Source organism: Argopecten irradians, chromosome 1 (assembly GCF_041381155.1).
Source record: "Argopecten irradians isolate NY chromosome 1, Ai_NY, whole genome shotgun sequence".
NCBI classification, from domain to species: Eukaryota; Metazoa; Mollusca; class Bivalvia; order Pectinida; family Pectinidae; genus Argopecten; species Argopecten irradians.
In genome coordinates this window covers 69,231,036-69,259,028 of record NC_091134.1, presented here as the reverse complement: position 1 = coordinate 69,259,028, position 27,993 = coordinate 69,231,036, and the positions used below count along the sequence as shown (strand labels likewise).

The window sequence follows — 27,993 nt, the reverse complement described above, 5'->3', positions numbered from 1 at the left end:
TTGAAATATCCCTTGTCCACTTGATAAACCCATGTACGATTCTTTTTCTCCCATATTTTCACGAAACGTTATGAAAATGATTTTTTAGAAACATTTCCTTAAAGGAACGTCGCAGTGCGTCAAAATTAATGACGTAGCGACAATAGGCACCGCATGTATTGATGACGTCACGTCGTTGTCTAGCGCGTGTGAGCCGTCTTTTCCCTACCCCGACAAAAGACAGAGTTATCTTTCCCTAGTATCGCGGGAAAACCCTGTCAAGTATGGGTGAATTTGTTTCCATCACATATGTGAATTCAGAAGAATGTTTTTTTTTAATTTCAGTTATTTTGAACCACTTTGGCCCCTATGTCAGATAGGACCAATATGGTTATATATATTGTTAAAATGCTATCTTACTCTAATAATTATATTGAAGTATTACTCATTTCTTATGGAGCAATTAATGGTCACTAATGTGTTCCTTATTTAAACTACAGTAAATTTGATCCCCTCCCCAGGGGAAAATCTGCGATCAAAGGGCCATGAAATTCACATTTTTATAGAGGGCCTTAAAACCTTTCAATCTAAGAGTATTTGGTTCCATCAAATCTATGAATTCATTTCTTTAATTGGCAATTGAGCAAATCATGTCAATTTAACCCGTTTTGGCCCCTCCCATAGGGTTGTGCAAAGTTCAATTGAATTTCCTTATACAGTTTTGGAGAATAATTCAAAAACATAAATTGTTTACAGATACACGAAGGAAAAATAGCTATTAGAATAGATCACTTGAGACTTCGTCCCAGGTGACCTAATAAAAAAACTAGGAAAACGATCAGAAGTTTGTTTTCTTCATCGAATCGTTTATTACTTACCACAATAACCTATCTTGTGACCGCTGGACCGTAGAATAAGGCCACGCTTCAGTGATGAGGGCTAGTATTGAATTTATATCATCTCCTTGATGTCACGATATATCGTTGTTTGTATAAACGAGTCATGATAAACCTAAAGCTCATTTCTCTTTTATATAAAGTCATATTGTCGGTCACCCATAAATAGTTCCATCTCTATAAATGTCGGGCAGATGAAAAGTAATATTTGATGTTGACTGTGACACGGCAGTCACGAGCTATCTTTATTTAACGATATTCACATTTTCTCCTTATCAGATAAACATTGCTGTTTCCATTACACGTTTGGTCGGTAATACTACGATTGTGTGTACAGTTTTGATGTCAAGATAAATACAGAACTTGTAAATAAACATCCGATATAGAAACACCACTTACAAAGCCAGAATCAAACTGCAATTTAAAACATTTTCTGTGCCAAATGAGTAACACTTATAGCCAATTAGACACTGTTATAAAACATTAATCTTCACGACGGCGTCGAAAATGTGACAAAAAAGTGAATATTTAAATCTCATTATTTGGATTTCAAAAAGTTTTTGTACAATTACAATGGAAAAATTTGTTGAAAACACAAATCGTGTTGTAAATACAGATTACCGCCAGAGATGGGCATGTTTGAAGTATCAACATTGGCAAGAATGGTGGTAATTTCTAAAAAAAGAGTCTTACAATTCTGCTAGTTATAGAAATAGTGATTCCCCTTCGTATGTGATTACGTCACTCTTCCCGTGCGATAAAATATTAGAAAGCTAAGACTCTGGTTTTAATAACCTACTTTAATCGGGCCTGTTGAAATCCTGATATTATCAGTCGTTTTAACCCCATATCTCATGAATTCTCCCACTCGTCACGTTTGAACAACGGGACATTTGGGAGTTCTCCAACACTATTTGTCACCTTGTATAAATACAAGACGTATAACTAATTAGCAAACCTGATCCCGGACGAAGTGTTCGGAATTATATGTTGTCGTTCCCAGTCCTAGTGTGGACCGAGTTGGTCCCATAGCGTAAACATGAAGCATACCAATGATATCGGCTGCCAAACCTGTCGAAATGTGTTACAAATGTCTGTAGAATGGTGCTGACCTGCATTTCCTCTATCGTTTATTTGTACCGGTTCTCCGAGGATAGAATTTATCAGCTTGTAAGGTGAGTTATAAGTGTATCTGAGAAAAAGTTCTATGTAAAGTAAGGTACTAGTGAATCTCTTTAATCATGGACAGGTGCGCCAAGGTAAGTATACAATTATCTACACGTTTATTATAAACGTTTATTCTTTAACTAGTTTTACTAACATGCATTGACATATAGTATTGTTGTAATAACTTTCATTATTATAGTGTCCCGTTCACTAAAATAGATTTTACCTCGGTTACAATAGATTTTACCTCGGTTACAATAGATTTGCTCGATGGCACTATCCAATACAGTGTCTGTTGAATGACTGATCGTCTGTATATACTATCTCATACTTGGTCGACACGTATTTGGGGTTGTTACAAGGTGGATTCGTGTTATATCTAGCACATCGAAACAATGGAAAATATGATTTCATCATTACAGATAAGTTGCAGCAACAAATCTGACCCTTTATGCATTTGGCATCTCCATATTGATTCGATATTCAGTAACGTTTGATTTTCGTGACAGATGACGAAGGTTGACATAACATCAGGTCTTAAGTATATGTAAAATTAAGGATCTAAGGCGTTACAATTGTACCTGTACCTGCTGCCCCTTTCGCATGCTGCTGTATAATATGCGTTCGAGACACTTTTACAAGGATTAGAGAGCAAGAGAGTTAAATTAAATATTATTTATGATGTATGGTTGTAATACCTGTCGATTTCATCATTTCGTTTTATTTATCTGGTTTTTTTATATTGAGACCGGTATTTGTCTCGAAGTACAAGCAGTTCAGATATCGTCCGTAATACTAAAATGTGTAAATGTACTACAAGGTACGCCACCATGCACTGATCCGGCCATGTTTTTGCAGGTAGGGCATTATAATTGTACCTGTTGACCCTATTGCATGATACTAAAAGGCGTCTAAATTTAGGATCTTATCTTTTCTCTTCTTCCTTACTGACTTTATCTTTCCTTATGCCTCCCTTGGCACCGCCTCACTTTTGGCCTTGAGTTGAGCGTTCGCCCAGGTGAGGAAGGCTCTGGGTTCTATCCCCTGGCCGAGACACACCAAAGTCTATAAAAGTGGTAGTTTCTGCTCCTGCTTAGCGCTCAGCATACAGGGAGTGGGACGACTGGTTCGCCCGTTGTCAGTATAATGTGACCGGGTGAGGTGTGTTGCTTGGTGTCTTCGGCGACATGCTTCAGTGATATAGCACTATAAAAAGGGTAAAAGTTCCACTATACAAGAGGACAAAACACTAACATACCACAGTCTCCCAAAACACGGACCTCGCACTTTACACCGTCCTTACATGACCCTGGCTGTTAATAGGACGTTAAAATAATCAAACAAACAATCGATATTACCTGTTGTCATTTATGAATTTGTTTTAGACCAGGAAACAATAACCGAATAAAATCGACCTAATCACTTGGTTACCACAGTCTAGAGATGGATGGCTAGCGGTGAAATGTTGGAATTGCTCATCCACCAACACGCCCAAACGATGTTTGTGGTAGAACACCTTAACCTTTACGTCATTACGGCTCAGAAGTGTAGAACTAGAAGCTTTGTCCGGATCGAGACATCACGTAGCACCGAAAACGGGGTCAGACGCCTTAATACCTGGGTTCATGATAGCAGAAACGTACGATGTGTGTCAGCTAGGTAATTCGATTTGTGTCTATTTTACTTGAGTCTTCCAAAATGTTTTGAAGTTCATCTCAGTTTGAAAATAACTCCGATAAGAGTTCGCTAGTGACCGTGTAGAATAAAGAACAATTAATACTGTAGATAGTTTGGGATTGCAGTAAGAATGGCAATACCATGTAATTGTGCTGAACAAGACATTGAGACAGAATAGGTGTAAACCATTATCCACTGCGATTCAAGTCATTTGATTGTACCTCTGCTAATTAAGAGTGATGTTTGGAATATCCTCTATATTTTGATCCCGCTAGTTCGCATTTGACATTTATACGCATTAGTACCGGAAAGCCTTCGATCTCTAAACTCAGATCACAACGACTGGCATTTGCCCCTGGTTTCTAAAGGGTGGGGTTTAGTGTAAGAACATCATTTTAGATCCTTTGTTTTATTGTTTAATTATTTTAACGTCCTAGCAGCTAGGGTCATGTAAGGACGGCCTCCCATGTATGCAGTGTGTAGCGTTTCTGCTCCTGCTAAGCGCTCAGCAAACAAGGAGTGGGACGACTGGTTTGCCCGTTGTCAGTTTAATGTGACAGGGTGGGGTGTGTTGCTTGGTATCTTCGGCGGCATGCCTCAATGATATAGCACTATAGAAAGGGTAACAGTTCCACTATACAAGAAGACACAACGCCAACATACCACATTCTCCCAAAACACGCACCTCGCACTTCACACAAGCTTAACACTGCATACATTGGAGGCCGTCCTTACAGGACTCTTGCTGTTAATAGGACGTTAAAATAATCAAACAAACTAGTGTCCCGGCCAGGGGACCGAACCCAGAGCCTTCCTCACAGGGGCGAACGCTCAACTCAAGGCCAAAAGTGAGGCGGTGCTAAGGGAGGCATTAGGAAAGATAAAGTCAGTTAGGAAGAAAAGAAAAGATAAGATCCTAAATTTAGTCGCCTTTTACGATCATGCAATAGGGGCAGCAGGTACAATTCTAACGCCCTACCTGCAGGGCTAACTGATCCACATGACACACACCTTAAATGTCAAGGATTAAACTCATTATCATGTTCAATATGTAGTTTTAAACTACGATAAGTACATAGGACTCCGTCTTATGTATATAGGGGATTTACGGTAGATTTGCCTGTCAGGAACTATAAAACAATCGTTTTATTTACTTAAAAACTATCCACCAACAAAGGAAAATCTATGTACCATGTTACGTAAATAAAAAGCATATGTTGCAGTATGGAATGACATGGATATGGACAGCAATCTTGTCTTATATTGGGACCAACCAATATAATACAATCGATGCTAGTATTGACGTGGGGACAATGTTCTTGAATGTCTGATCCTGGGAATAGCACTGTCACCAGCATTTCGTCCGTCTGTACTCTAAACAAACTTATTACACATGTAATAGAAGGAGTATAACCAAAGAGGTACTACACGGAAGACCAGTGTCTGGGACCCTTCTCACAATTATGTTTGGGCAATTAAATTTGGCTTGTTTGTTTGAGATGTAATTCTCTTTGGTGATAGTACAACAGGTTGTAATGATATACTCACGACTTGGTATAATTCAACATCGGGCTTCACGTATGATCGGCGTAATTGAATCGTGAAAATGAAACCATTTGGTAATAGTGCGAGTCACGCATGTGTATTTTGATATCGTCGTCTTGATAAATGGAACCCGCCTTCTTCATTGTATAAGTATGACGTCACACAAATGACCAGAGCAAGATTAATCTTTCCAAGCATCAACATTTGTAACAGTTTAGTCATTTCAGTTATCAGTTTGGTCGTATTCGTCTCAAATTTTGTTTGCATCGATACGTTTTGTTAATCTGTCTATCCTGTAATGAAATAGCAGCGTGGAAAAGGGGCAAATCATGCAGTAGATATTATATGATTGTTAAAGTTTTAAAATTCACAAGACTGTCTATGCTACTCTTATTGGAAGTTGTCTAAGTCTTTCCTATGTCGCACATGTCTTTGTATTTGGTTATCTTTTAACCAAACTTTATATCCATTTCTATTTTCGTCAGCGTCCATTTTAAATGCCGCTTCTAACACAGCTAAATTTTAAATAAATGGAATTTCTGCTTGGTGATTATAACATCATTGACGTTTTGTAGATGGAATGAGCAAAACACGTTTTCTACCTTTATCAACGTCTTTTGCGATTGATAAATGGTATACTTACTAACATTCAGTGCAATTTGAAAAAGGAGAAGAAACCTGAGGAAATCAAGGTTTTCCAATTGGTTGCGTGATTCTGTAGAATTTCCTGGGATCACAATATACATTAATGTCTCAATGGGGATGTGAACAGTGCATGTCTGCCCGGCGTACATTATCGTTACGACATAAGGCCCTCTCATTTCTCCATATAAATACTGTCATCTATCCAGAACGAAGATGTTTTTATCTTACCTCGACATGTACATGTCTTTTGGTCATGTTTGGCGGTCGTGTATCTTGTCAGGGCATATATCCCCCGATGGATCCCGTCATTCCGTTAATACCTATATCGTACCGTATACTAAGGGGTTGACCAGTACCATAAAACGAATACAGGCTAATGGCAAGCTAAAGTCAATGGCTTAGGTGTTGAGGCTTTATACGGATTGAAGTAGAGAGGGTCATCTGGTCTTGGCCAATATATATGGAGTGTGGCACGTGCATGTCATTTGGAATTTTGTTTTTATGCACGAGATAATATTAGAAATTATGTTGTTACCGGTTATCAAGATAATGATGGTAACCTCAGATGTATGTGTGTGTGTGCATATGGTGCCGAGTTGTGATGGCGCCTTGACGTTTCCAGTGTAGTGCTTGGTTTTGAAATAAATCCACCTTAGCCTAGTTTTTATTTTCAGTTATAACTGACCAAAGCGCTTTTCCGTTTATCTTTGTTACGCCGAATATTTCCATTATTAATTTAATTATATAACCGATATTGAATCAAACACGTCATCATATCGTTGAATGTTTCCAATACAGGTGTAAATATAAATTACTATAACCCAGTAACGAATAAACTGATAACTTATATAACCGACAATAATACCAATGTTGTTTATATTAGGCCGTGTTATGACCAGTGTGGCCAGACACCAGTACTAGCGAGACGTAAAGATCTCCTCTACTGATTTACAGACTATCTCCAGATATTCCCAAGATAGACAATATCGTATTTATTGTCTATTGTTCTCGGGTCAGGGGACAATACCGGTCGTGTCACATCATATACCTAATACACCGCGAGCTTGTGATTTATATTAACTTGTAGGGCGGTATTCAACTCCTACGGATTATTGGATTTATCAGAGATATATAAGTCTCTGATCGCAGATAGCGACTAAGTGATGACAGGGAGGACGGATCGAGATGATACGGAATGAGGAATGGCTCCAGGTAGCAGTATATTACAACACAATCAGTATTTTCTAATAAGTGTAATAACAAACCCATATACTATATTGGTATTAATGAGTATTATGTTTACTTAATTCAATCTGGTCTATACTGAAAGACAAATTGTTCCACTTTAAACAGGTTGTTTTATGAATTTCTTATATGTTAAATCTTTCTAACACCTTTCTAGTGTATATTTAAACAACTGCCTCCAATTTGAGACTAACGTCTTCCCTGATCACCACCTCATTTGTTACTTGGAATATTACAGTATAACCGTTCGCCCTTGTGGAAAGGGCTCTTGGTTCCGTCCCCTGACACACCATTGTCTATAGTTTCTGTCCTTACTAAGCGCTCAGTATTAAAGGAGTGGGACGACTAGTTTACCTGTTGTCTATATAATGTGAACATTTGGTTGGTTAGTTGATTAATCTTAAAGCCTTTACAGCTAGGGTCATACTAGGACGGTCTCTCCTGTATACATTGCCCTGCAGGTAGGGCGTTAGAATTGTACCTGCTGCCTCTATTGCATGATCGTAAAAGGCGACTAAATTTAGGATCTTATCATTTCTCTTCTTCCTACTTGACTTTATGTTTCCTAATGCCTCCCTAGGCACCGCCTCACTTTTGGCCTTGAGTTGAGTGTTCGACCCAGTGAGGAAGGCTCTGGGTTCAGTCCCCTGGCCGAGACACACCAAAGTCAATAAAAGTGGTAGTTTCTGCTCCTGCTTAGCGCTCAGCATAACGGGAGTGGGACAACTGGTTCGCTCGTTGTCAGTATAATGTCACCGGGCGGTTGTGTTGCTTGGTGTCTTTGGCGGCATTTTCCAGTGATCTAGCACTATAAAAAGGGCAACAGTTCCACTATACAAGAAGACACAACATGAATATACCATAGTCTCCCAAAACACGCACCTCGCACAACATACACGCAACACACCGCATACATTGGAGGCCGTCCTTACATGACCATAGCTGTTAATAGGACGTTAATTAATCAAACAAGGACATAGTCATTCAGATCCCCCGCCAATGGAGATATCAAAGCTGAAGTAAGTTTGATTGTGGAGACTTATGTGTATGAAAAAAACAGGAAAAAGGAAGTTGAGCTAAAGAAAGATGGAGTATAATTCAAGTAGAACGGGGCTGCAATTGTTGAATCAGGTATACAGCCTTGACATTTATATTAGACTATATACACAAAGATGGGTGGAGTTTTGCAAAGTAACATTTACCATTTACCATGATATTTTCAGCAATGTTTCCATGGAAACGGAAAAAGTGCAAAAAATGAAAACCTAAAAATAGCAAAAGACACTACTAGACCATAAAAAGAATGTGTCTATGAAGTTTCGTGGAAATATCTCTGCTGGTTTTAGAGTTGTGCTCCGGAAACGATTCTTACACAAAAATCTGCCATTTTCAGCAATGTTTCCATGGTTACAGAAAAAAGTACAAAAAGTGAAAACCTTAAAATAGCAAAAGGCACTACTAGACCATAAGACTAATGTGCCTATGGAGTTCCGTGCATATATTTCAACTGGTTTTCCAGTTATGCTGCGGAAACGAACCTGGTACAAAAATATGATATTTTCAGCAATGTTTCCATGGAAACGGAAAAAGTGCAAAAAATGAAAACCTAAAAATAGCAAAAGACACTACTAGACCATAAAAAGAATGTGTCTATGAAGTTTCGTGGAAATATCTCTGCTGGTTTTAGAGTTGTGCTCCGGAAACGATTCTTACACAAAAATCTGCCATTTTCAGCAATGTTTCCATGGTTACAGAAAAAAGTACAAAAAGTGAAAACCTTAAAATAGCAAAAGGCACTACTAGACCATAAGACTAATGTGCCTATGGAGTTCCGTGCATATATTTCAACTGGTTTTCCAGTTATGCTGCGGAAACGAACCTGGTACAAAAATATGATATTTTCAGCAATGTTTCCATGGTTACGGAAAAGGTGCAAAAATGAAAACCTAAAAATAGCAAAAGGCACTACTAGACCATAAGAACAATGTGTCTATGAAGTTTCATGGAAATATCTCTGCTGGTTTTACAGTTGTGCTCCGGAAACGATTCTTACACAAAAATCTGCCATTTTCAGCAATGTTTCCATGGTTACAGAAAAAAGTACAAAAAGTGAAAACCTTAAAATAGCAAAAGGCACTACTAGACCATAAGACCAATGTGTCTATGAAGTTTCGTTGAAATATCTCTTCTGGTTTTAGAGTTATGCTCCGGAAACGAACCTGGTACAAAAATATGATATTTTCAGCAATGTTTCCATGGTTACGGAAAAAATGCAAAAAATGAAAACCTAAAAATAGCAAAAGGCACTACTAGACCATAACACCAATGTGTGTATGAAGTTTCGTGGAAATATCTCTACTGGTTTTAGAGTTATGCTCCGGAAACCATTCGTACGGACGGACGGACGGACGGACCCCATTTGTATATCCCCCGCCAACTTCGTTGGGCGGGGGATAACAAAAAATCATGTATACAATGGGATGCATGTGGTAATGTCTGTGCATTTTAGGAGACTGTGTATCTTTCCTTTTTTCGTTATCGCTTGCTTTGTTTCATCTTTGGTTTATCTCTTCAAGTGTCTTTTTTTCATTCACAATATATGGTGTGTTTAAAAAGTAGAGGGGCGACCAAGAACGGATGTAAATGAGAGTTGACGTTTTAACGTCACTTTAACATTGTCACCATGAGTCCGTGTAATAACGTCACTTTAACGTTGTCACCATGAGTCCGTGTAATAACGTCACTTTAACGTTGTCACCATGAGTCCGTGTAATAACGTCACTTTAACGTTGTCACCATGAATCCGTGTAATAATTAGCTTCTTTACTCGTCATATTGTCAAAAGTGTTGGAATAATACACAAACCAGATTTGAACATCGACGTTTAAGTTTCTAATTCCAATCACAGTTCATGTTTAAACAGTCAACATTGAACCTGACAATCGTAGTGCATGAATAGAAAAGTGTTCCAGATATAAAATCAAATGAAGACTTAGTTACGCTGCCATAGCAAACAAAGTGACGTACCCACTGTTCAATATAAGCAAATAGTTCCAATTGTCTGTCGATGTTTGAACGATTCCCTCGTGTGTGGTGGGTAAGTAGTGTTGTATCTGTCTACTCAACGGTCAGGATGACACTTCAAATCCTGGGTAATAACGGATATGCAAATTTTAGTATATAGAGACTAAAGCTGGATCTCATCAGACAAAAGGCAGTTTTCAATACCTGAAATTTTTCCAATGACTATCCAATATGCTTTTATTCTTTAGAATACTGAGAAGATTAATAAAATACACATTTGCGCATTAAAATATTGAAAATTTACATTTCATAATTTTTCTTGGTGGATTTTCGACAACCTCATTTTTCTTTAGATTCGGGGAATCTGATCAATTTTTCGGATCCAATTGTTTCCTTTCATACCAAATATTCATCTACTGAATATAACACGGAGTTGATGAGATATTAGAATCATTCTCCATGTTGATTGATGAGACTTTGACACCTGCCTTTCCATCCTAGATTTGGAAAATAAGTTTATCTATCTTCTGATTAAACTATCCAAATCCCCTTACAATTGTATGACGTTCGTTTTCTGTATGAAGTGAAGATTAAAAATACCATGCGTATCCATATAGATTCCGATATGCTAGGGATACAAATGGATTTACTGCTGCAGTTCTCCCAAACCATTACATAAACATGATTTACTCATTATCGTATATTGAAGAGGAGTTAAACCTTATCCTTGCTATATCTGGTCTCGTTTGTATTTCTACCACCACCTGTAATTGACACCTTGAAATGCCAATAACTATGGTCGGTATCAAAGCCCACAGAGCAGCCAGATTACTACTGTAGACTTTATAATAAATCATTGTATCGGCATAAACTTACAATTAGCGTACATTAAAGGGACTCGTATGACCTTGGTCGGATCCACACAATCAGTCTAAGTTAACACTTAAGGATTTCAACTCGGGAAACCCGACATTATATTTTAAAACGCTGAACTAATATTTTAACAAGCACCGGGCCAGAGACGTCCATTGGTGCTGCTATCATAAAACGGAGAAATGTTCTATCACGATAATAGTCGCGTGAGTGTTAATGAACACTGACCGCGTCCGCTACTCCGTCAACGTATACCTGGATTAGTACGTACAGGTAAGTATGTAGGTAATCCTCACACATTGTTACCTTTGTATACCTTTATTTACTGGTGCTGATTAACTTAGTTTTACCACAGAGGTGTTGTTGTATAGACGTTTAAGGACAATCCTTCGTCAAGACAATAATATAATAGAAACAAAAGTCAGTTTCCATGTGGATTTTAACAGGATGATCACAATCTCATAAAAGGTAAGAATACAAATACAAAAGTCAATTAACAATTTTCTCTGGGTACATATGCGAATATAACAAAATGTTGCTACATTCTCAACTGTTCATCTGTAATCTTCTTCTGACTACGATATCTGTAACTGTGTTCCGAACAATTGATTTATTGTGATCGCGATTTGGATTGTACAAATGCATTATTATTTATTTCTATTAGTTTGATCGTACAAAATACAGATTATTCCTATCAATTTTCACATAAAAGTGAGTTTTTCTTCCTGCATGGAAATAATTTATTCGCGATATTATTGCCCGACATATACTATTATTAACTTAGTTGTAAAGCGATTCTAGAGCTAGTCCACTTCGGATTTTGTTTCATCAATGTAATGTCTATAGTCCTATAGAGATATCATCCATGTTTTTAATCCTCAGTAGTCAGGGTATGTGACCCGATCTGTCCACGATCGTGAGAATATATATGTATAGAATTACCAAATACACAACGTAATTAACATATGTAATTCTATATATATATATAACCAATCGAATCATAAACAGATTAAAAGTCTAGATCCTGACGTTAAATCAATTCTTTTGGAAACATGGTATTTCCTTTTCAAAAGAGTAGATGAATAGTATTCTTATAGAAACATTCCAAATTATTTTAGAATTTTAATAGATCGGATATTATATGAACTATGTAATTAATCTGTTTTCTATTCCGATCAGCAGGCAAAGTTTAAATATCATATACGTTACATTTTATTATATTAGATATGCTCATTATATTGCATAAATCGACATTATGGCAATGTACATAATATGCACAGCGATATTTAATGGATTTGTATCCAGTAGCACGCGTTTCTGATAATACTCTATCACAATGCTTATAATTTGGCTTTATAATTATTTTTAATTATTCTACAAATGCTTTGTTCCAAAAGTTGTATGTTAGAACATTTCAAAAGTCTGGGTTAACGTCATTGAAGTTATGGAAGCCTGCAGAACATTTTATTAATACATAGTTGTTTGGGGAAATCAGGCGTCTGGCAGTTAATGATAGGATGGTTGATATTATTTCTTTTATTTCTATATCATATGTACCGCTAAAGCGCAAACGTTGATACCTCTCCTTTCATCAACTTACAATAATGTATATATAAATATCACACAAATATTGCAATCAGCACCTCAGTTTATATACACAATACAGCTATTTCGCCCCCTTTGACTTGTCAGTGATATTAGGAATGTTTTGTCCTTTAGAACTCGTCAGTTACTGTCGAAACTTTTTGTTTTTATTGATGTATAGATTTTAAAGTCTAGGGGAGGTATTGTCCTGCCTTAAATCCTAGGTAGTCGGGGTATGTAAACCTATGCTACCTGTGTGTGTTAACCACCAATATCATATAGAACTATTCGTGTGTACCCCCAGGATTAAAGCCACGCATACAATTAGCATGTGTAATTCTTATAAGTCTTAAACACATTGAATACTAATCAGATTAAAAAGTCTCGTTCTCGTCATAAAATTAAGTCTTTATTATAAACCTCATAAATGTTATTACTTGATATGTCATCACACTGTAAGTCTCTATAAGAATGTCTCTAAAGTTGACAATGATCGTTACACCAGCGCCGTTTGAGGGTAATACAGGGTGTGGGGATAATGTTTAGATAAAAAGTGTGTGGTAATCTAACACTAGTCTCTTACATACTTAAAAAGGTATAACATGTTACCCACATTGAGTGCAATCTACCTTTAGTGGCGATGTTTTTTTACCTTTGTTATATGATGTACTGATATCTGGTGTGATTATGAAATTTTGTTTTACCAACATTATGTTCGGTTCTAGTGCTTCTCTCTCGCAATACGACGTACAGTCACTTTGCTGTTTGGTTACGCGTGTAGTTTTGGGAGATGCTGTATGTGTGTACTACTCATCCTTGTCTTACTGGAACATTTGGCCACTTTATAGTGTTGTCTCACTGTATAGTACAAAAGATACGCACAGTACAAAACAGTCATGTGACTATAGCATTACTGTCCAACTAAATACTACCATATACTATGAGAACTATCGCCTTGCGGTAGACATACATTACTTATCCTTTTATCGGGTTATAGATAGAAAACAAATTTACAATACTTACACTAGCATAGGGTAGCTTGCCAAAGGTATCATAGAGTCCACAAAACAAGCAAACGCCCCAAAATGTCTAAATCGATCACAATAAAATTGATACATTCCTACTGCAGCTACCTATATCTGTAAGTATTTCCACGAACACCAGTAACGATTACTGACCTTATAAGTTATATCGGTCTGACAAATGTAAAAATCTGCTCATATTTAGCGCTCAGCATAAAACATTTGGTTAGACTTATTATATTTACCAAACAACATACTCCACCCAGTCACATTATAATGACAACGGGCGAACCAGTCGTCCCACTACCTTTACATAATGCTGAGGGCTAAGCAGGGATAGAAATTACCACTTTTATAGACTTTGGTGTGTCTCGGCCATGGGACAGAACCCTACATAGCAGGGGAGAGCGCCCAACTGACTCCCTAGACACCGCCTCTCGTTTAGTCTCGTTTAGCCGAGACAAACTTAAGTCTGTGAAAGTAGTAGTTTCATCTTAAAACGTATGCACGAGAATATATCGTTAAAATTATCTTAGCTTTTAGGGCGTTAAACAATAATACAACCAATCTCATGGAACATGAGGACAACGTATCGAGTTTTAGGATATGTGAAGAAACCCTGTAAATATTCCGGCCGCTTTCCAAACTTTACTTTAATTCCGGAAAAATATATCGATAGTAACGATACATCATAATTACTTTGTACATGTGGTTGTCTACACGTGTGCATAATTGATGCATCACGTGACCTGTCATAACCAGGTGATCATATCAATCACGTCGCTAGTAGCCGATTTCTTTCCCCGTTACCACAGTTAGATAGATGAATCTCCGAATCCCGCCATACTCGTGAAAAATAAATGTCCCTATACGGGAGGTCATTATGTAATACACATTGCTCAGACTAATTATGGACGGCGTCTCCGGTCGTTAGTTACTGCTTCTCTATACAACTGTTCCTCGTGTACATCGTGTGTTGTACTATACCACCCTCCCGTGCTGATAGTTTTTATTTAAGGGAACACCGATGTTTTACATTGGTATTTATCTCTAGTGACTCGACAGACGAAGACACACAATAGTCTATAAAAGTGGTAGTTTCTGCTTAGAGCTCAGTATACAGGGAGTTGGACGACTGGTTCGCCCGATGTCAGTATAATGTGACCAGGTGAGGCGTGTTGTTTGGTGTCTTCAGAAGCATGCTTCAGTGATATAGCACTGTGAAAAAGGCCAAGAGTTCTACTATACAAAAAGACATAACAAGAACATACCGCAGTCTCCAAAAACACGCATCGCACACTACCTAATACGCTTAACATCGCATACATGAGAGGCCGTCCTTACATGATCCTGGCTGTTAATAGGAATTAATCAAACAAACACAAAAAATGACTTCCTAGTGCAGAAGATACTCTCCGTTTAGGTTCGTCTCAGGTGACCTAAAATTGAGCATATCACAGACCAATTGCCTTTGCAAGAAGGTATAAATGGTGACATTGAATATGCATGTTTGGGCCATTTAATAAATGGCGGTCTTCAGTGACCCTAGCTGCCAATAGGACGTTAAGCCTAAATATCCAACTAGTACTTTTGGAGACTGTGGGCCCATTATATAGGACTACGTTGTTGAAGCTTATTGTCGATGACATCGAACATTCCACTGAAAAATGGCAAACCAATTATCTCATTTCTGTTATGCTGAGCGTTAAGTAGGAGTATAAATAATGGTGTATCCCTGCCAAAGTAGCAAACCCTTAACTAACTGTCTAAATAAGGTGATGTCAACGAAGACGTTAGGAAGTTGGAAGTCGATTAGAAAGGAGATTAATTTTCTCTCCAAGGTTAGGCGCCTTTTGCGATGATCGTAAAACTTATCCCTGCTTGCTCAACATATAGTGCTATAGTATGGATAGTTTTAGCCGTTTTCTTGTTAATTAGTACAGTTTTGTTTTCTGAAATTTTATATCATTATAATTAACTTTTCTTTGTTTTCATACCAAATCTCGCTTTCTGATTGGCCAATATTGTTTTTGCATACCACTATGAAAAAAAATCTGAGAATGGCGCGAAACCCCGTTACCGAGACGTCACAATAGAGATATTGACGTTGCGTATTGATTCGGAAAAAAGAATCCCTTGAAAAAACACTATAAGGCCACACCAATTTGAAAAATAGTTCTTCGGGATTTTGAAGAAAAAAGTGGGACGAGAGGTTTTTTTTTCATTTTCCCAAAAAAATGTGGCGAGCGGTATAAAAAATGAGAATATGATGTATACAAACATTTACACAAGGCTAAATCCATTATATTTGTGTTTTATTTACTTGGAGGTTGTAGCATTTTATGTTTTGAGAGTCAAAAGAAAAGATATAAATAATATCTTTGGCCTCTGTGCTATTGACTTGTCTGAAAGACAAATTGTTATCTGAACAATGTTCATGTGCAAAGATTTAAAGAGAACAAGGTAAAAACCAATAAATGATAAATTCAACATTTACTAACAACAATAATACCTGACTGCCATACCTTGGCATTGAAAAAGAATTAAAAATTTAATTATCAAATTAAAATATATTTATACTATAAATCAAAAGTTTTTTTATTTATCGTCCAGGTGGAACTCTACTAAAAACACAAATTATAAAAATTGTTGATCTATAATATTGGGAACCTGTAAAATTTTGCCCCCCCCCCCCCATAGAACAAAAGGTTAGCATTTGCGTACATGAAAATACTTTTTTTCATGTAAATTTACATTAAAAAAAAATTTTCAAATATGCAAATGCAATAATTGGATTGCTTTAGAGTCACACAAAATCAATTGTAAATATATTAAATATTAAAAATCACAGTATAGATATAATCTTGACTAAGTTTAGTCATGCAAAACTATAAAAGCATTCAATATCATCATATTAATTTCAATTGCATTAATTCTTATATTAGTTTCTGTGACCTTGCTTTCATCTTTGATAACAAACAATCAGTACAAAAAAATCTAAAGTTGGAAGGAGATTTATTCCATGTTTTGCTGTTGTTGGCATGATAAAGATATGATGTAAAAGTAAAAATAAAATTAAAAAATTTGAATTTGATGCCAATATTCAGAAAAAGAAAGTAGGTTCGTAATTTTAAGCGTTGGATTAGCTATGAAGCATGTAATTTTATGTCTACCACATCGATCACATTTTCGTCATTTGCGTTTATAGAATCGAACAAATCTTTAAACGTCTTACGGTTCAGGGAACAACAACATCTCTGTCAAAAGTTCTCACAGTTGCAACATAAACACCCGCCATTTTTTTTATTTTTTTTTTCTTAATCTGGTTCCCTGCGTTTAAACTTTCGTTTTCTTACCGGTTTAAGCGCTCAAGTGATAAGGATTTCTGCGTGTCTAAAGCACAAACTAGAAACGGAAAGGGGAAAATCGGACTTTCGTTCTTCGTATTTCCGAGCATCTGAAATAGGGGCGGTAATTTTTATTTTTTTATTTTTTTTTCTAACTTTTCCATTTTAGGAGCGGGAAATCCCGAAGAACTAGGTTTCAAATTGGTGTGGCCTAATGTTACATTTAAACGTTCTTCATTTTATCAAATAGAGTATAAAATTAATTATAAGCATTGATATCACTATTTTTTAATTTTATCGGGTTATGAAAAAAATTGTTTGCAAACTTTTGTGAGAATCCGCGTAATAGCGGATTCAAACAGTTTGAAAACAATTTTTTTTCATACCCCGATAAAATTAAAAAATAGTGACATCAGTGCTTGAATGATTACCAGGTCAGTTTAATTGCGTTAGAGTTTGTATACGATATTTACATCAGCATACCATTCCCTCCACTTCCTTCCTAAGTTCGCTAATTGATTTTTATCTGTTGGTAATAAAATCAGAAATAGGGTTTACATATGCGTGCTTCCTCCAAATAATAGGGCAATAGTTCCACTATACAAGAAGACACAACATGAATATACCGCAGTCTCTCAAAATACGCACCTCGCACAACATACACGCAACACACCGCATACATTGGAGGCCGTCCTTACATGACCATAGCTGTTAAAAGGACGTTAATTAATCAAACAAACAAAATCTTAAATCGTTATGTCATGAATATTATGTATGCTGCATGTCTCGTCATTATTTTTTATCTACCTACCACATTTATTGTTGCTGTATTCGGCACAGACGGAAAAAAAGATTATTTTAGAATTTCTGCGCTTGTGCCGATTCGGCTGGCCTACTTCCGATTGTTTGAAAGACGGACACATTTGCAACAGTGTTGGCTCATTTCAGCTCAAATGTGTGTTTGAATTGATATTGCATGATAAATACATACATGGCCAGTTTTCTGAAAAAAACAAGCCGCATAGTTGACTCGAGTAAGAAAGGAAAAAGTGGCTCGCCATATACCTTTATTTTAACTCTCGCCAAAATACAGCTTATATTATAAGACCTTGACCATATATTTTCTATATGTTATCAGACTCCAAACACTCCCATTCACTTTTGCTCCATAGTAGGATGTGTTCAGCTGTGTAAGGACGTGAATGTTTTTAACAAGCATGTATTGCCATGATTTTCTATATTTACCACCAACTCGTCTAATACCACTCTTGGACAGTCTTCTTTTATGTTTCTTCGTCAGTATTACACGCCTTCGCGTATTCCCATTTCATATATTTACGTAAGAATTATACCTGCTACCCCTAGTGTATAATTGTAAAAGGCGACTAAATTAAGGATATTATATTTTTCTCTTCTTCCTCACTTACTTTCTTCTTCCTAACGTTTCCCTTGATATCACTTCAATTGAGCGCTCGCCACTGTGAGGAAGGCTGTAAGTTCTGTGCGCTGGCCAAGACACACTATAGTTTATAAAAGGGGTAGTTTCAGCTCCTGCTTGGCGCTCAGTATTAAGGGAATGGGACGACTGATTCGTCCGTTGTCAGTATAATGGGACCGGTGGGGTATGTTGCTTGGTGTCTTCGGCAGCATGTTTCGGTGAAATAGCACTATGAAAAGGGCAACAGATCCACTCTACAAGAAGACACAACACGAATGCACCGCAGTCTCGCAAAACACGCACAGTACACTACATACACGCTGCACTAGACATGGTTTGATTATTCGTTCTAATGCTGACCCACTTCATTATGCATGCACACTAAATACTAAACAGTACCATCCATTCGCCATTGGTCATGTCCTGCATGTATGATGTTATAATGTTACCTGCTGCCCCAACGGTATAATCGTAAAAGGCGACTAAGTTTAAGACATTATCTTTTCTATTCTAAGTACTAACTGACTTTGGTTATCCTAATGTCCCTGCTCGATTCGTTCTGAAAAGCGGCTACTGGCGTATGCCGGTCACGTGACCGGGCGATCTGGCAAAACAAGCATAACCGGCGTATTCCATCATGGCGGACATTTCTTCAGAGCTTTAGTAACATTTTGAATTTTGCATCAAACACAATCAAAGACTGAATTTAAGTTGATCAAATAGATAGCATGATATTCTAATTTGGTTAACATTATGTTATTGTAAACATTAATTACGCTCAACTTACCGTTAGCACCAGTAAGAAAATACTTCTACGTGTACGTTTACAAATTTTTATATTTGACAAATTAAAAGCGATTAAATAGTCGACGCATGTGCGTGTCTCTGTTTGGTAATGAATGAGTAATTTTTTTTCAGATAGTAAAAGCGATATTGCAATTAGAAATTTAGCTTTTAAACATTCGTATTTTTCTTTACCGGGCCAAGAACTTTAAGAAATTCATAAATCAGTAGAGTATAATAATAATAGAATACCGTGACTGGCTGATGTCATTTTGTTGTTTCGCCTTTTGGAAAATGGACACCCCATGAGATAATTTTCTAGCATTACAGCTTGGAATTTAATTACACATCACAAGACGATACGCGAAGCAATAGTGAGATAATGCACGGAGTGACACTGCAACAAAAATACACTATCTGTGCGACAAATTTTATTTTCTCGCTAATGCGACAGAGCGACATGATTGTTTTATCGCACAGTCGCGTGATATCGGCAGGGTATTTTTGTCGCTCCAAGCAATGTCGCTCTATGCATTGTTGCAATGGGCCTCACGCTAAAGATTATTTGTTATAACTACAATTTAAGCGATCGCTGAAACGCTGAGTAGTAAAGGATGAGTTATCTTAATAAACTGGGTTTAAATTGATACCCTGGTGTGGCAATGTTGTAACTTTATGTAAACTATTTTATTTCTTACTACATGTCACCAGTAGAAATCTTTTTCTCGTGTTTTGACATCGGAATTAACAGAATGCCTGTACAAACATATTCAATTTTGAACATTCTTTCTGAATTATGTATTTACAATGTAGGTATAATACTGTACATATAAATCTAGTTACGAAAACGATTCATTAGAACTTTAAATGTGTTGTTTTCGAAAGTGTAAAACCTCAAAATAAACCTTGAAAATCTGTTTTTATTGTTATTGATAAACAGTCCAAGTGAAGTAATTGGAATTTCATGTACTGGGAATAAAACATTCAATTTTAATATATTTATATACAAATTTTATTATGATCACACTAATTGAATGTACATGCACAGGCATTTGGTTCTTTAAAATGCTGGGACACCGTACGTATTACATTATATATAGAGAAAAAAATATAGAGAGAGCCAAACGCCTGGGGTACATATATCTAAGTTTATACATCACCGATTAAGAGGTTTCGATTCCTGTCCGTTAATGAATACAACAAGAAAATCATAATGTTTGGAAAATTTATGTCTGAACGGAATGAAATTTGCTTAAAGAGAGGTTCGTCAACAAATATCTAACCTTAATTCTGTCATATTTCCCCGGTATTAGCCGGTGAATCAAAACCGGCTGATCCGGCGGACGCCGGTCGCGCCACCAGCGCACTTTTTCTTTGAATCGAGTTACTTAGCCGCCTCGCCGGGTCGCCGGCGGCCGCCCTCTCTTGATGAATCGAGCAGGGGGTAATGCCTCCTTTGACATTGCCGGAGTTTTACCTTCAGTTGAACACCTGCCTCTGTGAGGAAGGCTTAAGGTTCTGTTCCCTGAGCGAGACGCACTGTAGTCTATAAAAGTGTTTTTGCTCCTGCTAAGAAGTGAAAACACTGATTTATGCGTTGTTAGTGTATTGTGGCCGGGTAGGGTACGTTATTTGGTATCTGGCGGTATGGTTCAGTGAGATAGCACTGTAAAAAGACAAGATTATCATTACTGTAAAGTATTAATTTTAACGCAATTATAAAAAAAAACGAATTACAATGACAACACTTTTAATAAATATACCACAACCTTTCAAAATATAGACTATCGCACACGCAATACATTCATTGCATATACTGGAGGCCTTAAATGACCTTAGTTATTGTTAAGACGAGAAGTCTTGTGAACCTATTAGCTAAAAATAATGAAAAACCTGTCGTCCACTCTCTTTATGTTAAGCACCAAAGCAGGGACAAAAACCACCTCTTTTTAGATGACGTGTCTCGGTCGGAGACAAAACCTGGAGTCTTCATTGTAACGGCGAAGGCTAATTATATTTCGTTGGGAGTCAAATTCGAGATAGACAGTGGCGAAAGGGAAGACAATAGGATGATAAAAGTCTGGTAGAAAAAAAGTGCACATTAGGTCCCAAATTTACTCGCCTTTTACAATCATGAAATTTGTGATACTTGGTAAACTCAAACGCCAATACCTGTATTGCAGTGGTCCAAGAGGAACGTTAATACATTAATGAAACGAATAAGGTAATTTATGTGACAAAGAGCAACACAAAGGACAGAAACACCGAAAAGTGTACTATGGCAGACATTCAGCAGGATACTCTAGTCGTTAGGTCCTGTAGATAAATTTTTAACATTTATAATATTGAAAGGCATCTAGGCTTAAATTATGATATTTTGGTTTCTTCCTATCAGAATTACTTCTCCTAATGTCTCCATTGACAAAGTGTTTTTTTTTTTTTTTTTTTTTTTTTTTTTAGATTTGTTTGTCTTTTGGATGTAATATGAGAAAGGTTTTGGGGTTTGTCATTGAGATCGAGGCACTATAGTATATGAAAGTGGTAGTGTATGTCCCTGTATCACCTTCAGCATAAAGCATGTGAGACGACTGATTTGCCTGTTGTCAGTATATTTATATGATATGAACGATATATTCGGCAGTGCTCTATTGTGGTAGCATTATAAAATCGAAAAACATTTCGACTTTCATATGGCACAAACCACAGCCTCTTGCCAAAAAGCGCCCATGCACTTTACAAAGGTATCACATTGTAAACAGAAAACCCCGGCATTAATAAAACGTAAATTGTATTGTCATAGTGTAACCTCGCATTAAACAGGACACTTCAGTCAATTTACGTATAATGGCTTTATAGACAAAGCCTCACTTTTAGCATGAACGTAATAGGACCGGTTTGGTTGTGTTGTTCGTTATTTTTGACAACAGTGAAGTCGCCAATATAAAATAGACAATGTTTCTACAATTTGTCCCAGTCCACATTGCCCTGTCTCTTTAGCCTTGAAAGAAGCGCTCGCCACTATAAAACAGACAATGTTTCTACAATTTGTCCCAGTCCATATTACCCTGTCTCTTTAGCCATGAGTGAAGCGCTCGCCACTATAAAACAGACAATGTTTCTACAATTTGTCCCAGTCCATATTACCCTGTCTCTTTAGCCTTGAGTGATGCGCTCGCCACTATAAAACAGACAATGTTTCTACAATTTGTCCCAGTCCATATTACCCTGTCTCTTTAGCCTTGAGTGAAGCGCTCGCCACTATAAAACAGACAATGTTTCTACAATTTGTCCCAGTCCATATTACCCTGTCTCTTTAGCCTTGAGTGAAGCGCTCGCTACTATAAAACAGACAATGTTTCTACAATTTGACCCAGTCCACATTGCCCTGTCTCTTTAGCCTTGAGTGAAGCGCTCGACACTATAAGGTAAGGAAAGTTCTGAATTTTGTACGATGGCATTGTCTATGACCGGGTTGAAGGCTCTGTACTTTGACACAGTGCCATGGTCCCACTCCTTCCTTACTTTGACACAGTGATATGGTCCCACTCCTTCCTTACTTTGGCACAGTGACATGGTCCCACTCCTTCCTTACTTTGACACAGAGACATGGTCCCACTCCTTCCTTACTTTGACACAGTGACATGGTCCCACTCCTTCCTTACTTTGACACAGAGACATGGTCCCACTCCTTCCTTACTTTGACACAGTGACATGGTCCCACTCCTTCCTTACTTTGACACAGTGACATGGTCCCACTCCTTCCTTACTTTGACACAGTGACATGGTCTCAGTCCTTCTTAACTTTGGGGCCGTGGCATGATCCTAGTTCATTTTTACTTTGGCGCTGTGGCATGATACCTGTCCTTGTTTACTTTGGCGCCGTGTCATGATTCCAGTCCTTGTTTACTTTGGCGCCGTGACATGGTCTTAGTCATTCTTTAATTTGGCGCCGTGACGTGATCTTAGTCCTTGTTTACTTTGGCCCCGTGACATGATCTCGGTCCTTGTTTACTTTGGCGCCGTGACATGATCCCAGTCCTTGTTTATTTTGACGCCGTGACATGATCTCGGTCCTTGTTTACTTTGGCGCCGTGACACGATCTCTGTCCTTGTTTACTTTGGCGCCATGACATGATCCCAGTCCTTGTTTACTTTGGCACCGTGACATGATCTTAGTGCTTGTTTACTTTGGCGCCGTGATTCCAGTCCTTTACTTTGACGCCGTGATTCCAGTCCTTTACTTTGGCGCCGTGACATAATTCCAGTCCTTTACTTTGGCGCCGTGACATTGCATATGACCATCTTATCTATACCTTGTCACTTCATGCTGGCGTGTAATTGTTTCTGAAAAATCTCAAAGTTATACGACCAGTATATAACACGTAGCCAGTTGTTCGCCTTCATTAGCCGTAGTCTCGTAAAACACAAGAAGACTAGAAGACATTCATTTTATGAGACAGCACATTTATTTAAAATAAATAAATGAAAAGGAAGTTAGTTTTCAACTGTTGTATATAGCTAACTAGACTAATAAACTCCGAGTCGTCTTACCAATTACAGTGATGTATGAGTGAGTTAGGAGTTACCAAGGTCGTCTCGGTCCCCATGGCACCACAGATATCAGTGTCCTTTGTTACAGCGGCGGTTGGTGTTTTCATTGTCCATTTTCACTTTCTTTAAATTTATGTTCGGTATTTCCTTCTATTTACTTCACATAGCCGTAGTAACACACACAAATTATTACCCTCTGAAATGGTGCGTCAAGGAGGGCATTGTATCGCCATTTTATTGGACGTTTTATTGTCCTGCGATGATATATCGTTTCAGATAGGAACAATCTGAACAGTTTATTGTCTCGATAAAAATAGTCCTGGGGAAATTGTTGATATCTTTTGTAGGTACTATTGATAAAGATGATAAAACTAAGAAAAATATGTACTGGAAAATATAATAAAAAATAATGAAAATACATCAACAGATACAGGAAAATTATAGAACGTTACAATAATCTTCAATTTACGCATTTATGTAATGACTGTCGGGTACTCGGGGTATACAGGCCAATATATTGTATGATGTGTGTTAGTTAATATATACCAATTTGTTTGCCTTCTGAACTCCTAAAACAAGTAAGTTACCATGAAGGACCACGTGTATTATAACTTATCAGAACTTCTAAATGTCTGCAAGAAGACATGTCCTTCGTTTAAAAAACAAAACAGCGACATGATTGTGCACAGAAGTCTTCATTGTTAACTTAATGTTTATCACTAACCCATCGTATCTCGGTACCAATACATTTATTTGTACAGAAAGCAATAGAAGGCTTCAAAATAACCTCATTGGTCACTGTTTTGTGTTATCTTCTCAATAATGTTTACTTTTTGCGCGAAAAATTAGATTAGGAATTTTGCCTGGAGCTGACAAACAAAAGAATTTAATAAAATCCGTTATAAATACATACATGTGTATGTAGTACGTGTTGTGGTACTGTCTGTACAAAATCTGCCGCTTGGCATACAGTACTGATATATAGTCGACGTGGTACCAATAGCAAGGCTCTTCCCCTTACAGGAATACTTAGGATATCGTATAACCAGAAAATGTGTAGGTAACTATCTAATTGGTAACACAATACGGCTGTATATTATTCCCGCCGGTCGTCATATTATGCATGCGAAACCCTAGACGCCCAATATCGTTCTAATTCAATTGATTTAAAGTTCGGTATATAATTTGTGTATAATAGACACCGACAGCGGACTTTAATAATTGTAGTGGATTGTTTAATAGGACGTTAAAAATATTAACAAAAATGGCAGTTTCGTCAAAAACAGCCGTTCACATTTTCCCGAAATCACCCATGAAAATGAGTCCCCGGAGACCGGCGAACGGATTAGCGAACTCACGAACGTACAAGGTAAACCTAATATGTGCGATATGTACATATTTACGTACAGTGAATCCGTTTTTGAAATTTTTAGTGATTTAAAATATTCAATTATGCTAATTGGAACGTCTATATGCTTTATCAAAATCTGGGTTATTTTTATCGGATTAAACTTACCGCACACCGTGTCAACTGTCAATGAAGAATCTTACCTCAGTTAAGTTAAGTACTTTATAACTTTATACAATATATAACCACTATATACAAAATCTAACCAATCTAATTTCCATTCACAATTAAAATGTCGTATATTTTGAAAACGTGTCGTAAAATCAGAAAGATAACCAAAACCATTTCCTGTGTCCTTTTTTAAAGTTTTTTTGCTAACAATGACTTCAACGATCACACACGACTGTAGACTTTTTTCTATGGCGAATAAATCCTATTAGCAAAGTCGCTCTTATAATTATACTACTATAGTGTGTTATGGACATGATCGACCGCCAACGAAAATTTGAACCGTAATTTGGTTCAGTCATTCCTAGTGAGGCCTTAAGAGCTTTATTTACCACAAGCTTAACCAACATAAAAGAGTCTGAAACCGATGACGAGATATCCCGGATTATCAACTTGTGAAGCGAAACCTGATTTTCCATGCGACCATAGATAAATCTAAAGGCATTAACTTTGATCTTTATGTATCAATTGTTTACTATTAAGTTTACTATGAACCATTTTTGTATGAACGAATTCCCGGTACTTATACAAGTGTTACAAGCGATAGAACATGATCAACTTGTTTTCATATTTTAAGATACTAGTTAATTGCCATGTTTAATTAGTAATTCAGTTTATTTGCAGATGGTGATGACGACGGCCGGAAGCAGGGATACCACTGTGATAAAACAGCTTCCGGTAGTCCAGGATGACGTATTTCGGTTGTCCCCTGTTCCGGCAGACGGTTCTCTTTACAAATGTCCGGTGTCTACTCCGATGAACGAATCCAAACGTCCATTGCATCATGTCAAGATGCCGGAGAGTCTGAAGTTTGTATCGATAGACTGTAGTCAGATCGAGAGTTCACCGAGACACACAATCCATCGACCGGGAGCCAAAGTCTCATCGAAATTCAAATCTCCATTTCGACATGCACGCAAGAAAAATTTCGATTACTATTATGTGGATAAGAAGTTTCAAACCAAACTTTCAGGAGAAACCAACACCACCTGGTTGAAATCGTTATGTTCTCAGCCTGTCGATGAGATATTTGGAAAGTACAGACCAAACGCCACACCTGCAGCGTCGCGACAACAATCAGAAAGTAGGATGAGCCGGAACTTTTCAACCCCCGGGGAGTTAGCTATAAAGGAGGCATGGGAGGTGAATAGTTTAAAAAGGATTGGTTCTGCAACTTCTCGTGCTTCAAGATTATCTAAAAATAGTCACATGACAGAACGAACTGTGTCGCCAAATTTTACAGTAGTGTCCAAACCCTATGTTAGACCACATAGTGATCGAGCTGACAGTCGTGTAGATACAGTCCCACATCCGCCGTCGCCCGGAAATACTGAAGAGAACAGTAGGGCGCCTTCTCGTGGATCATTTTATATTACAAATCAACCGGATGGTCAATTCGAGATTCATCCTTACATTAACACGTCATCTTATGAATCTTTTAAACAAAGAGACAGAAAACTACCGGACATACACAAAAACAGACGAGTTAACGGAAGTGTTCCAATACAACGGAAGTACCTAACGAACACTTCCGGTTATGGACTTGCACGTCGTACCTCTCCGGTGATGAGATTTTCGGCAAGTGTTAAAATATTTGACAGAATTTCAAGCCCCCGGTCTGAGAACAGAAAAAACTGTACATTATGTACCTTAAAGGATACCAACCATAAACATTGACGTGTGTGTTAGAGTAGGACTAGGTGTTTTTGTTTTGTAGGAAGCAGGTGGATGTTGCTCGAATGACTGCGGGTTTTAAGTAAACTGTGATGTGACACGTGGAAGCTATATACATTATATCCAACCTTTCATTTTTGTCTGAATAATCAGCCCAAGTATATCAGTAGAACGTAAATGCTGATTTTGTAGTGAACAAAATGGCCTTAAAGAAAGTTTTAAAATTCAAATTGATTTGGACAGATTCCATGTTATGGATAGATTTTGACAACACTCCAAGACCTTAATCCCCTGCTCATAAGTTCTCGACCTAATTGGTTCAAAATGGCACGTGATCCGCTTAGGACGGTTTATAAAGCGTGTCGGTAATGTACACTAGTTTGTATAACTTTAATGATCACACATTCTGTTACAATATACATCTCGATCTACCATATACTGTTTATTAACCATATCTTCATTCGTATTTGGAAGATATGTGTAAACAATATAACAATGCATGTCTTATTTTTGCCACACGCGGCATTTCCATACATTGCGGCTTGTCCCAAACGTTAAAATGTAATATATCAATACTAGAAATACAACAGCATACCCGCAACTGATGTTGCTCACTAGAATCGGGTACCAGTATTAACCGCAGGCTGTGTCGCAATGGTTCTAGTCATTCCACGGAAAATGTTTCATAAGTATATCTTTTGATATTTTGAACAACCTACCGCCATTTAATGAGTTTTAAGTTGTAACATTGTATATTGTTAACATATCGTCAAACAGCAACATGGTTGTAAGTTCTCCATGGAGGTCAATCATGTGTATCTAAATTTGGCTTTATAGAGCTTTTTCGAACATAAATCTTATGAAAACTTTGTCATGTTTTGTCTGTGTTTTATGAGATACGTTTACATCACATAGTATTAAACTGTATTAAAATGTCATTCGTTATTTAATGATTAATAAAGAGTAG

The 27,993-nt window shown here is 37.3% G+C and overlaps 1 protein-coding gene across 5 annotated transcripts; it reads left to right on the top strand.

The window, feature by feature from the left end:
• Positions 1-1,806: 1,806 nt before the first annotated feature.
• LOC138306805 (uncharacterized) lies at positions 1,807-27,964 on the top strand. 5 transcript variants are annotated; one of them, XM_069247312.1, is made up of 2 exons: positions 1,807-2,050; positions 25,977-27,964. In XM_069247312.1, exon 2 carries the CDS (start codon positions 25,977-25,979, stop codon positions 27,027-27,029), a length of 1,053 nt encoding a protein of 350 aa, XP_069103413.1. In that variant the 5' UTR covers positions 1,807-2,050; the 3' UTR covers positions 27,030-27,964. The 5 variants fall into 5 exon arrangements, with proteins under 5 accessions (XP_069103413.1, XP_069103395.1, XP_069103403.1 ...); XM_069247294.1 differs by lacking the exon at positions 1,807-2,050 and adding an exon at positions 7,003-7,121; XM_069247302.1 differs by lacking the exon at positions 1,807-2,050 and adding an exon at positions 11,087-11,324.
• Positions 27,965-27,993: the final 29 nt, after the last annotated feature.

Bases quoted from the DNA above. Each gene is read 5' to 3' on its own strand.
- LOC138306805 (XM_069247289.1), top strand. From the start codon at position 25,041: ATGGCAGTTTCGTCAAAAACAGCCGTTCACATTTTCCCGAAATCACCC. The intron at 25,146-25,976 runs GTAAACCTAATA...GTTTATTTGCAG, and splicing joins CGAACTCACGAACGTACAAG to ATGGTGATGACGACGGCCGG.